At 39.1% G+C, this 17,169-nt stretch overlaps 1 protein-coding gene across 10 annotated transcripts in view; it reads left to right on the top strand.

Annotated features, from left to right (window-relative positions):
* The first annotated feature begins 812 nt into the window (after positions 1–812).
* The window catches only part of tmem185a (transmembrane protein 185A), a 16,767-nt gene continuing 410 nt past the window's right edge, over positions 813–17,169 (top strand). The window contains exons 1-9 of one of the 10 annotated variants that reach the window (XR_015519509.1): positions 813–940; positions 2,969–3,145; positions 5,061–5,271; positions 7,189–7,272; positions 7,813–7,989; positions 10,686–10,809; positions 14,514–15,309; positions 15,751–15,811; positions 16,527–17,169. The exon at positions 16,527–17,169 is cut by the window's right edge and continues 410 nt beyond it. Coding sequence is in view for 3 of the 10 variants with exons in the window: in XM_087299365.1 (XP_087155491.1) it covers positions 903–940; positions 2,969–3,145; positions 5,061–5,271; positions 7,189–7,272; positions 7,813–7,989; positions 10,686–10,809; positions 14,514–14,758 (1,056 nt within the window). In the remaining 7 variants the exon portion in view is untranslated. 10 annotated transcript variants of the gene reach the window in all.

The following is a 17,169-nucleotide window of genomic DNA, read 5'->3' as shown; positions in this document are numbered from 1 at the left end:
AAAAAAGACTGATACCGTTTAATTATATTAATTAAAGTCGGCTTCATACATTTGAACTTTGCCGTTCAATAAAATAGGCCTTACGTTACTAAAAAGTATTTAAAAAAAAAAGACTAATATCATTTAATTATGATGGTTAAGTTAAAGTAGGTTTCGTACATTTGGACTTTGGCTTTCTATAAAATAGGTTTATCGTTACTAAAGCAGTATTTAAAAAGACTGATACCATTTAATTAAATTGGGTAGTTAAAGTTGAAAAACTGAGGTAAAGTTTTTTTCTTTGTTTTTCAACTTTTAAAGGCCTAATTAAAATGATTAAGTTAAAGTTGGTTTTGTACATTTGGACTTTGGCGTTTAATAAAATAGGTTTACCGTTACTAAAGCAGTATTAAAAAAAAAAAAAAAGACAAATACCGTTTAATTATGATGATTAAGATAAAGTTGGGTTTGCACATTCAGACTTTGGCTTTCAATAAAAAACTAAAGTAGAAATTAAAGGGCTAATAATACAGAGTAAGTATAATAATAGCACAACTTGTGACACGGTATATTGTCTACCACGCTACTTTGATTATTCGGTCTGGCTGCAAGTTGTACTTTGATAGGCATTGACTGCTAATATGATTTCCCTATTTAGAATTTGCATATAATACTTTTCTCAAGTTATATTATTAGATGAAAGTCTGAATATAAAACCAACTTTACCTCAGTTTTTCATCTAATGGCTGGAACGGGGCAGTGTGACGTAAACAGCGCCACCCGGTGGGCAGGGCTCGGCAGGCCGCGAGTGACGTCACAGTGTTTTTGGTGGCGTTTGCCAACTGTCTGATCTGATGTGAGTGCCAGTCAGCTAGCCAGCCTCTCCTTTTCAGTTCATGTAACTATGGTCTGAAGAGGAAACCATGAATCTCCGAGGCGTTTTCCAAGATTTCAACCCCAGGTAAAAGAAAATCTGCGTGAGTTACGTAAACTCCGAGACGCAGCGCTTTGTTTTGGTTTTTATCTAAACGCCTCCTTTCACTTTGTTAGCCTAGCTGCTAATGTTCACCGTGAAGGCCTGGAAGATTTGACTTGGCGTACTTTAGCAGCCAGTTCATCAGATAAAAGAAAAGTTTAGCATCTAAACTGATTCTCTTTTGACACTTTATTGCTCACAGTGGCTTTAAACGCCAATCTGTGTTATAATTGAGGCTGTTTGTGTTTTGTTTATGTTTTTTTCTCTCAGACAGGCCTGTGTCGCGATCTTACAGAAGTGATTAAGTTTGACAGATGCTCTAAAACAGTTACTTGTTAAATCAGAATACGACATACTACCACATATAACACTATTATCTACACTCACCGGCCACTTTATTAGGTACACCTGTCCAATAGCTCGTAAACTCAAATGTCTAATTTAGCCAATCACATGGCAGCAACTCAATGCATTTAGGTATGTAGACATGGTCAAGAAGATCTGCTGCAGTTCAAACCGAGCATCAGAATGGCTAAGAAAGGTGATTTAAGTGACTTTGAACGTGGCATGGTTGTTGGTGCCAGACGGGCTGGTCTAAGTATTTCAGAAACTGCTGATCTTTTGAGGTTGTCACGCACAACCATCTCTAGTGTTTACAGAGAATGGTCTGAAACAAAAAAAATATCCAGTGAGCGGCAGTTCTGTGAGCGCAACTGCTTTGTTGATGCTAGAGGTCAGAGGAGAATGGCCAGACTGGTTCCAGCTGATAGAAAGGCAACAGTAACTCAAATAAGCACTCGTTTCAACCGAGGTCTGCAGAAGAGGATCTCTGAACACACAACACGTCCAACCTTGAGGCAGATGGGCTACAGCAGCAGAAGACCACACCTGGTGCCGCTCCTGTCAGCTAAGAACAGGAAACTGAGGCTACAATTCACACAGACTCACCAAAACTAGACAATAGAAGATTGGAGAAACGTTGCCTGCTCTGATGAGTCTCCATTTCTGCTGCCACATTCAGAAGCTCGGCTCAGAATTTGGCATCAACAACATGAAAGCATGGCTCCATCCTGCCTTGTATCAGCGGTTCAGGCTGGTGGTGGTGGTGTAATGGTGTGGGGGAGATTTTATTGGCACTTTTTGGGCCCCTTAGTATCAATTGAGCATCGTGTCAACACCTCAGCCTGCCTGAGTATTGTTGCTGACCATCTCCATCCCTTTATGACCACAGTGTCTCCATCTTCTGATGGCTGCTTCCAGCAGGATAATGCGGCATGTCATAAAGTGTGAATCATCTCAGACTGGTTTCTTAAATATGAAAATTAGTTCACTGTACTCAAATGGCCTCCACAGTCACCAGAACTCAATCCAATAGAGCACCTTTGGGATGTGGTGGAACAGGAGATTCACATCATGAATGTGCAGCCGACAAATCTGCAGCAACTACTTGATGCTATCATGTCAATATGGAGCAAAATCTCTGAGGAATATTTCCAGCACCTTGATGAATTTATACCACAAAGGATTAAGGCAGTTCTGAAGGCAAAAGGAGGTCCAACCCGGTACTTGTAAGGTGTGCCTAATAAAGTGGCCGGTGAGTTTATGTATACACATAAACAGTGAGGCCAGAAATTATTTATTTTCCAGACAAATTCTGACTTAAAGTTTAATTTTTCAACCAGGATTTTTTAATAAATATATAGCATTATATATAGTTTAATTAATGTGTTTTATTCATAGCATGTCTCATAAGTATAATATCACCTAAAGTATTGTATACTTGTTTTTATTTATGAAATCATATTCAATATTACAAGGTGCAAAAAAAATAATTGTACGCTATAATTAATCTTTAAATGTGTTATTTCGATCAGCATTTATAACAGATGAGCACATTAGATCCTAAGGGACTCGATCTGTCATCACAGTGGTAAACACCTTTCACGCTGGTCTGTAACTCAACATTCAACCAGAAAAAGAGGAAGACTCTGACTGTTTTGTGTGTTCTTGCAGTAAGTTCCTGATCTACGCATGTCTGCTGCTCTTCTCTGTGCTGCTGTCACTGAGGCTGGATGGCATCATCCAGTGGAGCTACTGGGCCGTGTTTGCACCCATCTGGCTCTGGAAGCTCATGGTCATCATCGGGGCGTCTGTGGGCACTGGAGTGTGGGCTCACAACCCGCAGTACAGGTCAGACTCTGCCTTTATCTGCTGATGATGAACACAAAAGCGTGTGCTTGGAGTAAATCATAGTCATTTTTTTATTTTCTATTATTTTTACATACATGCATATTATTGTTGACCCCAAAAAATGCTCATCCTCCGCTTGTTCCAAACCTGCTTGGGTTTCTTTTCTTTTATTCTGAAGTGATGCTGGCAGCCATTGACGTCAATAGCATATTTGTTGTTCACACTATGTCTGACTTTATTCCATTTGTTCTTCAGAAAGTCTTATTATGTGCTCAACAGAAGACAGAAATTCATTTAAGTTTGATTAGAGCTGCGCGATACTGTAAAAATATGCATTATTGTCGATTATTGCGATAGCAAGGTTTCTTACGATATAACATTTCACTAGAAAAATGCTGTTTTTATTAGCTATGTTTTTAAATCATTTATTTATGTAATTAAATCAAAATAAACAGGTAAAAGATGTTTTTCAGATTTAATTCAGATTAAAAACTGTGTTGAGGTGCGAATGTTTAGTCTTTAAAACACTCTAAGGCCCCGTTTGCACTAATGCGTTTTCAAACGTTTTGCTACAGTTACGCCATCCGTCCACACTATGCCGGAGTTTTCGAGCGCCGAAAATGGAGCGTTTTGGAAACGCTGGAGAGGCCGTTTTCATTCTAAAACGCTGCTGCTCCGTCTCAGTGTGGATGGGGAAAAACGGAGACATCTGAAAATGGAGGCGGGGCTGCTGAGATTCGCTAGCTGATTGGGGCTTTTGTGTCATTGCGTATCCTTCCGTTATTCGTCAAGCCCCTATCACATGACTATAACACATGGCTTTAACGCTACCGGAAGACAACAGACCAGCCTTCACTGTAAACAATATCGACACAGAAATGGGAGCGTTGTTGGCACTATTGTCTGTTTTAGGCGCCATTGTGCAGTTAAACTCTGCCTTTTTTTACTACAGCAGCGGCATATATTTGCTAGAGCGCGCATGCGCAGAGTGCGCGAATGGTCACGTGATATATGTTTTTGGTGGCGTAGTGTGGACGAAGATGTTTAGAAACGCTAGGTGAAACGCTAGTGTGGACGCGGATCGTTTTTGATCTAAAACGCCGTTTTCAAACTAAAACGCACTAGTGTAAACGGGGGCCTAAATGAGTGAAAGCCTCAGTAGATATTCCAGCCTGATCTCACGAGGAAACGTAAGTATTTAACGTTTTGCCAGTTTAGTGGCTAATTCGTACGCATTCGTGCGAGTTGAGTCGTTCAAAAATGTAAGATTTTAAAAAGGAGGCGTGGCACCAAACCCCACCCCTAACCCCAAACGTCATTAGGGGATGAGCAAATTGTATTAAATTGTACGAATTAGATTTTACAAATTCATACGAATTAGCCACTACATCAAAAATTTACGAATTGCCTCGAGATTGCGTTGGATATTCTAGCTGTGATTGACTGTTGTCATGTCTTATCTCAACTCCCACCATTAGTGTTTATTTTTAGCTCTGGGTTTACCTCTGTGCTCCAGCCAATAGCAGAACAGTAACTACTGGTGGGGTGGAGCTAAAGATACTAAGGCCTTATCTGATTGGTAAAAATGTAAATATTTTTTTAACCAATACGTGAAATGTTTAATTTATCACACACGTCTGCGATACATATATTGCAGATACTGTTATCATGATGACGATATACATTGTGCAGCACTAGTTATGATGGTAATTAAATTTTCGTTTTTGGGTGTTCATGTATGTTCTGTTATTAATTGCTCGCCTTCACGTCACACTGGCTGTTTCTCAATATGCGTTCTTTAGCGGTCTCGTGTTCTCGTGAAACATCAGACACTTATCTGACATCTTGTAAAAAGCGCCATAGTAGGAGTTGTGTGTTTGTCTATGTAAGTAACGCAGTGTGCTGTTGTGTCCAGGGCTGAAGGGGAGACGTGTGTGGAGTTTAAGGCCATGCTGATCGCAGTGGGAATCCACCTGCTCCTGCTCACCTTCGAGGTGCTGGTCTGCGAGCGCGTGGAACGGGCTTCGATCCCCTACTGGCTCCTGGTGTTCATGCCGCTCTTCTTCGTCTCTCCGGTGTCAGTGGCCGCGTGTGTGTGGGGATTCAGACACGACCGCTCGCTGGAGGTATTCACAGCCATAGAATACCGCTCTGTAACCGCGTCTCAATTCGCATGCAACCTGTTCTAAATAGTATTCAAAAATAGAATTAATATGATCGGGAGGATCAGTCAGACGCGCTGGAAAACAAGAGCCACCTCGACACACACTCAGCTTCCGCTTATAAAGGCGACAAGCCAAATTAGCGGCAGGTGCAACGCGGAGCCAGCCTCAAAGAAAAAAAATACCGCAATTAGTAAAAAATCAACAAACTCCAAAGCAACACAATGAAGATATAATAATAATAATAATAATAAGAAGAAGAAGAAACCGTGACGAACTACTGAGAGATTTCAGCAGCTGTCTGGGCTTACACTGCCAAACTACGCCTCCCTTTCTTCATGTGTTCAATACTTTTTCCCTTTGTCATTTCATTTCATTACACAGAACTACATTAGTAAGATAATTAGATTCGTTTTCTTTGCATAGATGGATTTCTTTAGTTGTTATTAGCATCCGGTGGACATTTAAAGGGCCATGAAACCCCCTCGTTTCAGCAGGCTGTTTTCACACCTCTACTTTGGAAAAAGTCAGAAAAGTGGGCGTGTCCAGCTCTGTTTAGGGGGAAGTGTCGGAGGAAGTAAAGTGGGATGGTGTGGGAGTGTCTATTTGGTCACGCGCGAGTTTCAGAGTCAAAATACACACACACACACACACACACACACACACACACACACACAGGAGAAAGTGATGGTGTTTAACCTACATGGACATCTGTAGTCGAATTATTTGCCAAATTATTAAATGGTGGACTTTAACTGCAGTTTGGCTCTTTCATTCAGGGAATTCATTCATGCCCCTCGCGACAAACGAGATATTTGATTCGAGGAACTGCTCTAAGCGTGTATTTTTCATGCAATGTTTGATACCGCACGGCGAATGAGAGAAAAAAAACTCAGCATTTCCCAGAAACTTAGATGCACACGGCAGGTAGCGTCAGAAAGCCGCGTGTGTTATTCCGGTCACTAAATGCGGTGAAAACCCTACACGAGGTTAAAGTTTGGTTGTGATGCTAAAGTGTTTACACTCGGTGCAATAGTTAGTTCGATACGAACAAACTGAATAAACAAAGAGCACTGGACGCTCACTTACCAAATCTGTAGAGACAGGACAATCACCAGCAACTAGAGCCGCGTCTTTATTAAGAGGAGACTACAAGCGAATCCAGATCTCAGCGTTTGCAGATGAGAACAGCTCTCAGGTAAACAATGTTCCTCCTTAGACACGTAAGTTATTGTTGTCGAGCGTCGCGTACACTGTTAATCCACACGTGAGTCTGAGCTCTCACAGAGAGAAAATGAAAAACTTAACTGCAGCAAACTATAAAAGCAACACTTCACGCTTGTTTTGCCAACACAACGTGGCGTCTCTGTCGTCTAAACACTGTGACAGTAATGAATATTAATGAAGTTGCACAATAGAGCGCGCTGATTGGTTTGAACCAAGCCTTACTCATGCATTAATGCATCACACTGTAAGACGTAATAAGACACACTCTGGCACAGACGTCCAGTCTGCACGCTGGAATACACGCTATTATCTCATGACCGTGACGCAGCTTCAAAAATTAGTTTCAAACCGGAAGTACGAATTTGCTTGAAATAACGCAAAAACAACCAATTTACACTTTTTAGTGAAATATAAGTGTCCTAATAGTGTTTTTAGCAGTGTGGGACACATATACCACTGTCAACAGCTCATAACATGTGTATTGGTGTTTCGTGACCCTTTAAAGTCAGCAGAACCTTCAGTAATATGTTTCCTGAGAAAAATGGTGACGTGCCCAATACTTATAAGTTCTATTCCTCGCTGTAGCTCTTTAGAGAAGTGCATTAGACATGATCGTATACTTTTCCTCTGTCTCTCGTTGTGTTTTCCCATCAGCTGGAGATTCTGTGCTCTGTAAATATTCTTCAGTTTATCTTCATCGCTCTGAAACTGGACGGGATCATCAGCTGGCCGTGGCTGGTAAGAGCAGCAGCTTCACTTGCTGACTTCTGATGCGTGTGGGTGTATGCATACGTACATATGTGCATCTGTTTGTGTTTGTATGTGCATATGCGTACGTTCGTATATGTGCATATTACACATTACATATTTCTATATGTGTATGTATGTGTTTGCGTCCGTATGTATGCATGTGTTGGTGTGTATGTGTGTGTGCGTATGCATGCGTATGTCTGCATATTACACACTACATATGTATATATGCATGTGTGTGTGCGCTTATGTGCGTTTATATGCATGTATGCGTCCGTGCATGTGTGTACGTATGTGTGCACCTATGCTTACGCGCATATGTGCATGCACGTGTGTGTATGCGTGCGTGCGTTTGTATGTCCATGCATGTGTGTATGCGTGCTTGCATATGTGTGTGTGTGTATGCATGCATGCGTATGTATGTGTGTGCGTTTGTGCATATGTGTGCGTGCCTGTGTGTGTATACTTGTGTCTGTGTATGTGTGTGTGAGTGTATATTTCAGTGTGTACATGTGTGTTCTTCTCCAGGTGGTGTGTGTGCCGCTCTGGATCCTCATGTCCTTCTTGTGTCTGGTGGTCCTCTATTATATCGTGTGGTCTGTGCTGTTTCTGCGCTCCATGGATGTGATCGCGGAGCAGCGGCGCACACACATCACCATGGCCATCAGCTGGATGACTATAGTCGTGCCTCTGCTCACTTTTGAGGTTTGATTTTGACACCATTTTGACATTCATTTTCTTTTCGGCTTCGTCCCTTTCAGATTGGTTTTTATAAAATTCAATTCTAGTTGATTTGTATATCACTTTTCACATTTATTATTAAATATTTTTAATTATATTATTAAAGCTGCTTTACAAAAGCTGCACATTACTGCATTACAATCAAAATCAGACCAGTTAAGGTTATGGGTTGCCATAACTATACTAGTTACTAATAACTTTATTTAAAATATGATAATACAGGGCTCGAAATTGCGACCATTTTTTAATGGAAATTGCGACCAAGTTTTATCTATGCAACCTCAAAATATATTTGGGAGCATTTGTGCGAGTGCAAAAAATTGTTGTGTGCGACCAGTTTTTACTGCGGATTCGGGAAACATTAATGCAGAATGCATCTCTGCACTTGAAATGGGAAACGCAGCGCTCAGGAATGGTTTAAAACAGTTGTCATGTCAACTTGCTGCAGTAAACAAAGCCAAATCCGTAATTCTTGCCCCGCCTTCGCGCTCTTCTTATTGGCTCACCACTGCTCTAGCGCTGAAATATCAGCTGTCAATCACTCAGTCAGTGCCTTCTGGCTTGGGATGACAGAGAGAGCTACTACCGCAAAAAAATTGTAAAGCGCTGAAGATGATAATGAAGATAACATTGACAGATTTAGTTTTAGAAACCATGGTATCTACAGTTACGAATAATGACACATCTGTAGTGATCATGTGCTGAATGTTAATCAACCATCTACACTTTTCCAAGAGTGGATAAAAGACTTCCAATGGCTTCAAGTCCGCTATGAAAAGTCTGTGGGATGGAGTTTTCAGGTAACTGTTTGCACGAGAGCTTCTGTTTAATCCTTCATATAATCGCCAGATGCTGTCCGCCGTGCAAGTGGCAGCTATATGACAAATGTAACACCACGTACACCATCACAAACAGGCTTGCACTGAGTAAACTAATATCGCTACTCATGAAGACCGGTATTGCTATTAACATGACGTATGCATATAATAAGGTACAGTATGTGTCAAAAGCATCAGTGCAATATTAGACAGCACCCGTGAGAACAGCACAGTTATATCGTTAACAGATTCATTCATGACGCAGTGCGTGCAGGGCCGAACAGCGGTCAGTGTACCTTTTGGTCACTCAGTTCTGTTATAAAAATGTATTTTCTTGTGATAATGGGATTTCGTTGAGACATATTTTCCTCACGCATGCATTTATAAATTTTGCTTGTTAATTTGATTAGTGTTGATTTCAAATGCAATAACTATGTTTGAATAAAACTTGTAGTAACGGTGCTTGTAATCGGTGGGTGCGACTAAATGTTGGCTGATGCGCCTAAATTTTTAAAGTTCGGAGCACCGGTGCTACCAAGCAAAAAGGTTAATTTCGAGCCCTGTAATATAAATGGGTCAAAGACAATAAGAGCAGGGTTCGTTACGCCATGGAAAACCTGGAAAGATCATGGCATTTTGACAGGGCATTTTCCAGGCCTGAAAAAGTTTTGGAAAAACAAAAAGCCCCACAAAGTTTTGGAAAGGTCATGGAAATTAGTTCAACAAATATCTGTAAACTTTATTAAAGGTTAGTTGTCTGGCCAAAAACATGGGGCTCTATTATGACGGTCCATGCACAAAGTGCAAAGCGCAGGGAGCAAACGAGAATTGGAGAATAGAGGACTTTTTGTCCTTTATCAGTGGAGTTCGTTCACATTTAGACACATCGTCGTGCTGATGTGGTCGCCAAAATCCTTTAGATTATCAGCAGGGCAAATTGTTAAAATAGACAGGGCAAGTGACCTGCTGCACTGAGCTTGCATTCAGACTCGGGGATTGAGGGAAAAGTCCTCATTTAGTGTTTATATGAACACAATTATCTTTATAATGATATAAATTGTGGTTGTCTGTATGAAATGACAAATAACAAATGCAGCAGGGCATTAAATTACTGTTTATTTCTTTGCATTTTAACTTTGTAAACTATAAAATCATGCGTCTCCTCACAGTTTGTGTCTCATTTTGTGAGCCGACTGACAACGGTTGTTTGCTCCCCTCCTTCTCCCCTGCTGGCCACGCCCACTCCTGCTCTTTGCTCGCAGAGCTCCGCCCATTATGATGCATCTTGTGAAAAAATTCTGAGGTAGACTTAAACCGAAAGTGGGGGGTGTCATGGCTCCTTAAATGAGAGATTTGTAAGGGTTGTACTCATATATGTTAAGCACTGTATATTTGCATACTTGTAAATTGCACTATACATATAAAATCAGTAATGTTGTCATATTATCGTTTTTAATGATGCTACGGTTTAATTATATTTTAGGATTCTAATTATTCCAGCAATAACATTCTCTCAAAAGTCAGTCTGACATTGCAGTTCAATAAACATTTCATATTATTATCAGTGTAAATGATGGCTATTTTGGCATTTGATGCATTTGAATTATTTGATGTGATGGAATTGTTATTTGCTATCCTTTCTGTTGGTGAACCAAAATAGACAATAATACTAAAAAGCAACATATTTTAATTAATCTGGATAAATGATCTATATAATTAGTGATTTTAAAATGCTTACGCCTATGACAGAATCTCAGCAGGATGACTGGTAAACAGGTTTGAATGGTTGCATGATTGTGAGAATGTGTGGAGACTCATCATCAGTGTTTGTGTTGCTTTCAGATTCTCCTCGTCCACAAGCTGGATAATCATTATAGCCCCAACTACGTCCCGGTGTTTGTTCCTCTCTGGGTTTCTTTAGTGACTCTAATGGTGACCACATTTGGCCAGAAAGGAGGCAATCACTGTACGTAACGTTTCTAACTTATTACATCCACTGCTTATTCTTTAAAAGAATGTGTGTGACTTCAAGCATTTATAGTTTGTAATGAGTTATATTGAAGAACTGATTAGTGGTGATAAAGGGACACACATACAGGGACACTGGAGCGTTTTAAAGCTGCGATTTGTCAGCGGATCACTCGTATGTCAGCTTTTAGACAAACCAGCTGATCAACATGACTTTAAAACGCTCCAGTGTCCCTATATTGGTGTTCACACTCACAGAGGTGAGTTCGGTGAACTGATGACCTTCACGGCCAATCACAGTCATTTCTGTTGAGCATGTGAAAACAACAGAGCTGTAAAGAGTACCTGAAAACCAAACTTGAGTAAAAGTACAGATACCTTACTCAGGGTTCTTACCAGTGCTGGAAATCTTGGAAAATGCTTGATTTTTAAAATAGTGTTTTCAAGGTTATAAAAAGTGCTTAAGTTTTGAACAAAGTGCTTGAACCTGCTTGAATTTAAATTTGCTCGAAATTGTGACTGTTTTGGTTGCATATGCACACAATTTTATCTATGTGACCTCAAAATATTTTTGGGAGCATATGTGCGAGTGCATAAATTTTTGTCGTGCGACCAGTTTTCATAGCAAAATGTTTAGCGCATGCGTGTATTTATGGAGCTAATCATGAGCCAAAACAATCTGAATTGTTAAATTGAATTATTAACAATTGTAAGTTATTAATATGAATCAAGTCCTATTAGAAAAGTTTTGAATGTGTATTTCTTAACTTGATTATTGAACATCTGAAATTTAAGACAGATTATTATAGACTTAGTTTTAAACTCCAGATTTATGTAAAAATACAGTTTTAAGTTTTTTAAGAATTCAGATTAACACAGTACAAATTCAGATTGTTTTGGCGCTGTTAGCTTAATATGCATTTAGGAGACATTCACCCAGAATGCATCTTTGCACCTGAAATGCAAATCCAATGACTGTTAAAAAAAATAGCAATGCACAAGAAATATGAACGACTGGTCATAAAAGTTTGGTACTACACCCAAACAAAATCTGACTTTAAGCTCATTTCTTGAGATATCAACTTTAGGTAGAAAGAGACCAAACTTAAAAACACACTTTATTGAATAACTGAACTTATTTAAATTTATTTTTTAATACTTTTTGGGTGAACTATTCAAATAAATGTATGCTCTAAAGTACTCAACAATTTAAGTTGAAATGTCATATTGTGTTTTTTAAAATAGCACAATGCATTTAAATGTGAAAAAGTACATACAACATATATAAACATAATTAACAGTGGTCATTAGGTGCTGGAAAAGCATACAAATGCAACTTAAAAGTGCTTGAAAAGTGCTGGAATTTAAAGTTGAAAAAGGTGTAAGAACCCTGCTTACTGTAAAAATTACTCCATTACAAGTTACAAGTCACCAATTCCAATAAGACTTGAGTAAAAGTATTAAAGTATCCATCTTTAAAAGAACTGAAGTATTTTACTCGTATGTAGGCTCAAAGAAAACCAAGAAAGGTTTTATTTCCTAATATAGAAATTACATTAAATATGAACACCTCAATGTTTCAAAATAGCAGAACAAAATAGATTTAAAAAGAACAAAAAGTCTCAAACTCAAATGTTCAAAAAAGGCACAAACAATTAAAAATAAGTAGTAAAGCGTAGTAAAAAAAAATAATTCAGAGCTGACTTTCAGGTGATTCACCTCTCAGTCACAAAAAGGGGGCAATTTTATTTTGAATAGTTTTTCAATTGATTAGGATGTTTTCTCTGTATCAAAATTAAACAAGCGGAGCGGTGTTATTTAACTTAGTAAACTACATATAAGGGTGCTTTCACACCTGCCTTATTTAGTTCGGCTGAATCGCACTAGAGTTCGTTTTCGTTTTGGTGCGGTTCGTTTGGGCAGGTGTGAATGCAGCAATCGTACTCGAGTGCGCACCAAAAGCGGACCAACTAAGTGTACCGAGACCTGCTTGAAGAGGTGGTCTTGGTACGCTTTCAAACGAACCCTGGAGCGGTTCGTTTGTGGTGACAATATGATCCGTACTAAAACAGGTCCAACAGCAAAAAGTACTGCGCCTTTTGGACTAATTCAGCTGCCGTAGGCGATGCGCTGTGCATTATGGGATATGGAGGAAAAATATTTGTTGACAGCGCTTTACCAACAGAGAGAGAAGGGAAACATTACCTGATGGATTGTTGGTAATATTTCCGCAAGATGACCATGTCACAGTTTAGCTAAATTAATTCACGCCTCCTCCTGAAGTGACGAGCGATGCATTAAACACTGTTTTCCAGCCGCGGCCGCGCTTCATTTTTGTAATGTATAGTTCGTCTAAAGCAGGGATACAATTACCAGAGTAAAAGCGGCATTTTGTGTCTGCCGGTTGTGTTTACTATCGGTAGTTCATTGGCATTTTCCCGCACGTGAATTCTGACCAATCGATAAGCAGTTTAGGAACTGTTCAACAACATCTGGCCAATGAGGGATGTGGATTTTGTCAGGTGACTGCATTTTGGTTCGATTCAACTGGTTCGGACCAAAGCCAGCAGTGTGGTGTGAAAACGACCCAAAGACGGCAGAAAATGCAACAATGTATCATTTATTACCCTTGGTTCGGACCAAATGAAGCGAACTACAGATGTGAAAGCACCCTAAGATGTATTTTTATTCGGCTATTCAAACCTGTGGGAAGCCCATTCATCGATCCATCCGTCCATTTAAAGATGCCTAATTAACCTAGTTAAGCCTTTAAATTGCACTTTTTTTTTTTTAATAAACTTTATTTATTGAACACAAGTGGAAAGCATTCGTTGTGTGCAAATGTCCAATTTCTGCTTTTTTCTTTTTTGAACACTTTTGTAAACATTTAACCCCAAAACCCCCCACCCATACAAACACATAGCCACTTTTCTTGTAAAACATATAACAAAAGACGGAGCAATAAAAAATGAAATAAAAATAAAATATTAATAAAACAAAAATAATGATAATAGTACAATTTGAGATAAATACATAAATGCTTTCACATAAATAAATAAATAAATAAATAAATAAAACAAAATAAATACATTAGCTAGTTACATCAACAATAATGATGTGCTACCTACTTCTTGGTTATTATGGTTTATTTTGTGCTGAGGTTAAACCAATGCGTCTAGTTTAGGGCATGACCGTTCCGGAGAAAAAATGCTAGACTAAAAAAATAATAATAGTAAATCCGACCATAAAATGATTTCTTAAATAATCACCTCCAGAGGTGTTAAATCATCAAAATAATTTAGTAGTGGCCTCCAATGAGTATAAAACTTGTGAGGCGAGCCTCTGAGAGAGAACTTAATCTTCTCCAATTTCAAAAGACTTAAGATGTCATGTAACCAAACTTTGATTGAGGGTGGTTGTTTCTTTAAATTGCACTTTAAGCTGAATATTATATATTTAGTATAATATTATGTAGTCATCATGACAAAGACAAAATAGATCAGTTATTTAAACTGTTACGTTTAGAAATGTGTAGGAAAAACAATCTTCTTTCTGTTAAACAGAAAAATATAGAGCAGAGCTAATAATTCAGACATCAACTGTATATTTACATAAAGGCCCTTTAAAGGAAGTGACCATGCATACAAAGAAGAGTTCTCAGTGCAGTTCCCATGATTAACACTTCTTCTTCCTCTCTCTCAGGGTGGTTTGGCATCCGTAAAGACTTCTGCCAGTTCCTACTGGAGCTCTTCCCGTTCCTCAGGGAATATGGCAACATCTCCTATGACCTGCATCACGAGGACTCAGACATGTCCGAGGAGTTGCCCATTCACGAGGTGCCCAAAATCCCTACCATGTTTCGCAAGAAGACGGGGGTGGTGATCACCCAAAGCCCTGGGAAATACTTTGTGCCCCCACCCAAACTGTGCATCGACATGCCAGACTAACATTGGAGCTCTCGTATACAGTATAGCACTATGCACTGGGATTCGCTTTGTTACCTACTGTTGAAGACGGAAACAACAATCCCATTAAACTCAGCTCTTGTTTCCTAAAAAAAAATAGCTGCGCAAACGGACCTGTTGACATCAGGAGCGCATCGGTGGAAATTTCCTGACCACTCACTCGAAGGACTCCCAGAGACAGACTGTCTGTAAATAAGTGTGTTTTTTACAAGGTGTCAGATATTTTCTGTATTTTAAACTAAATGTCCATCGCTCTTAGGTTTTCTAGCTTCGCTAGCACTGTACTGAACAGATTTCATGACAGTTCCTCATTTATACTGGGATCGCAGTGTTTGCGGTAGAAGAACAACTCTGTGAAAAATAGCCGTAAATGAAAAGTTGACCGTATTTTGTGAGTCCTGCTTATTTATGCTTTTGAATTGCTTTATTATTAATCTTTCCTGCAAAGATTTATGATGTTGAACAGTTTGAAATGGTGACTTTGATTGAGATTTTATATACTTTGATACAGTCTTTATTAGGGTTGTCACGATGCTGAAATTTGGGATCAATCTGTACTGAAATTTTGTCTATTTCCATCTAACATTTGAGTGCGTTCTTAAACAGCGCTGATTTGCTATTAAGTTCACATGCTCAACAGAAATGACTGTGATTGGCTGTAAATGTCATCAGTTTACCAAACTCACCGCTGTTCATTGAGTGTAAATACAGAGACAGGGACACTGGAGCGTTTTAATACTGTGAAGATCAGCTGGCTGACTGATCTTTACTGCTTTAAAACACTCCAGTGTCCCTGTATCTGTGGTTACACTCAGTAAACCGAGGTGAGTTTGGTGAACTGATGACCTTCACGGCCAATCACAGTCATTTCTGTTGAGCATGTGAACACAATGGCAAATCAGCGCTGTTTAAGAACGCACTCAACAGCGCTCAAATGTTAGCAGGAAATGGACGTTTTAAAAATTTCAGTATAGATTGGTACCGAATTTCAGTATCCTGACACTAGTCAAGAGGTGTCAAACTTAGTTTCTGGGGGTTTAGTTTTAACCCTGCTCCAACATGCTTACCTGTAGGTTTCAAACTAGTCTGAAGGACTCAATTAGTTTGATCAGGTGTCTTTAATTAGGGTTGGAACTAAACTGCGCAGAGCTGCGGCCCTTCAGGAATTGAGTTGGACACCTGTGCACTGGTCTGTATCAGTGTATGGTACAAAAACCTGCTAATTTTTCTGTTATTATACAGACTTATCTCTATATATAGAATTCCTTATGCAAAAACATGTTTCAAACTGCTAAATTGTCATTAAAAGTCACTTTAAAGAGTGCTAAATTTTCAATATCATATATCAACACAGCAGGAATAAAGGTCCCATAATGCAATTCACAAGTGTAAATAAACAGTATGACAATGAAGCAGTGAATCACAAAATACAGAAACTGTTTATTAAAGTTTGTTTCTTTACAGTGAGCATCAGTATAAAACCCTTCAGTTAATCAACCAGAAGTGAAATGATTCATTTCTTCAACCATATTTGAATGCGGTAAACTAATGAAAATGATACGAAAATCATTGGTATGGGCTTGGATGTGGCTTGGGCTTGGATGTGTTCAATACATCTGTTGTTTCTAATATATATATATATATATATAAATATAAATAATTGGACTTTTGGAATGACACATCACAAGTGTACATTATAAGGTGTTCATTTAAAGCATGGGTCTTAAACTCAATTCCTGGAGGGCCACAGCTCTGCACAGTTTTGCTCCAACAATAATCAAATACACTTCAAGACTACTAGGCCAGGGGTCACCAACACTATTCCTGGAAAGCTACCTTCCTGCACATTTCAGTTGCAACCCTGACCAAACACACCTGTTTGTAATTATCAAGTGCTGCTTTAGGTACTATTAATTGGTTCAGGTGTGTTTGATCAGGGTTGGGACTGAATTCTGCAGGAAGGTAGCTCTCCAGGAACAGGGTTGGTGACCCCTGTACTAGACACTACTAGATCAGCTTTGTTTGATCAGGGTTGGAGCAAAACTGTGCAGAGCTGTGGCCCTCCGGGAACTGAGTTTGAGACCCATGATTTAAAGCAATAGTTCACCCAAAAATTTATATTCTGTCACTATTAACTCACCTTTTTTATTGCATTTCTTTCTTCTGTTTAAACAAAGATATACTGAAGACGAAAAGCAGCCATTGACTTCAATAGTATTATTTTGTTCCGACTATGGAGATCAACAGCTGCTTTTCCATCATTCTTCAAAATATCTTTCTTTGTGTTTAACAGAAGAAGGAAACTCGTGTGTGAGTGTGAATAAACATTCATTTTTTGGATGAACTGTCTCTTATAGCCCGTACACTTAGAAATCTTTATTGATAAAGTAACC

The sequence above is a fragment of the Danio rerio genome, chromosome 21, assembly GCF_052040795.2.
Source record: "Danio rerio strain M-AB ecotype USA chromosome 21, GRCz13ab, whole genome shotgun sequence".
Lineage (NCBI taxonomy): Eukaryota > Metazoa > Chordata > Actinopteri > Cypriniformes > Danionidae > Danio > Danio rerio.
Note: the sequence above shows the minus strand (reverse complement) of the source record. Positions and strands in the feature narration are given on the sequence as shown.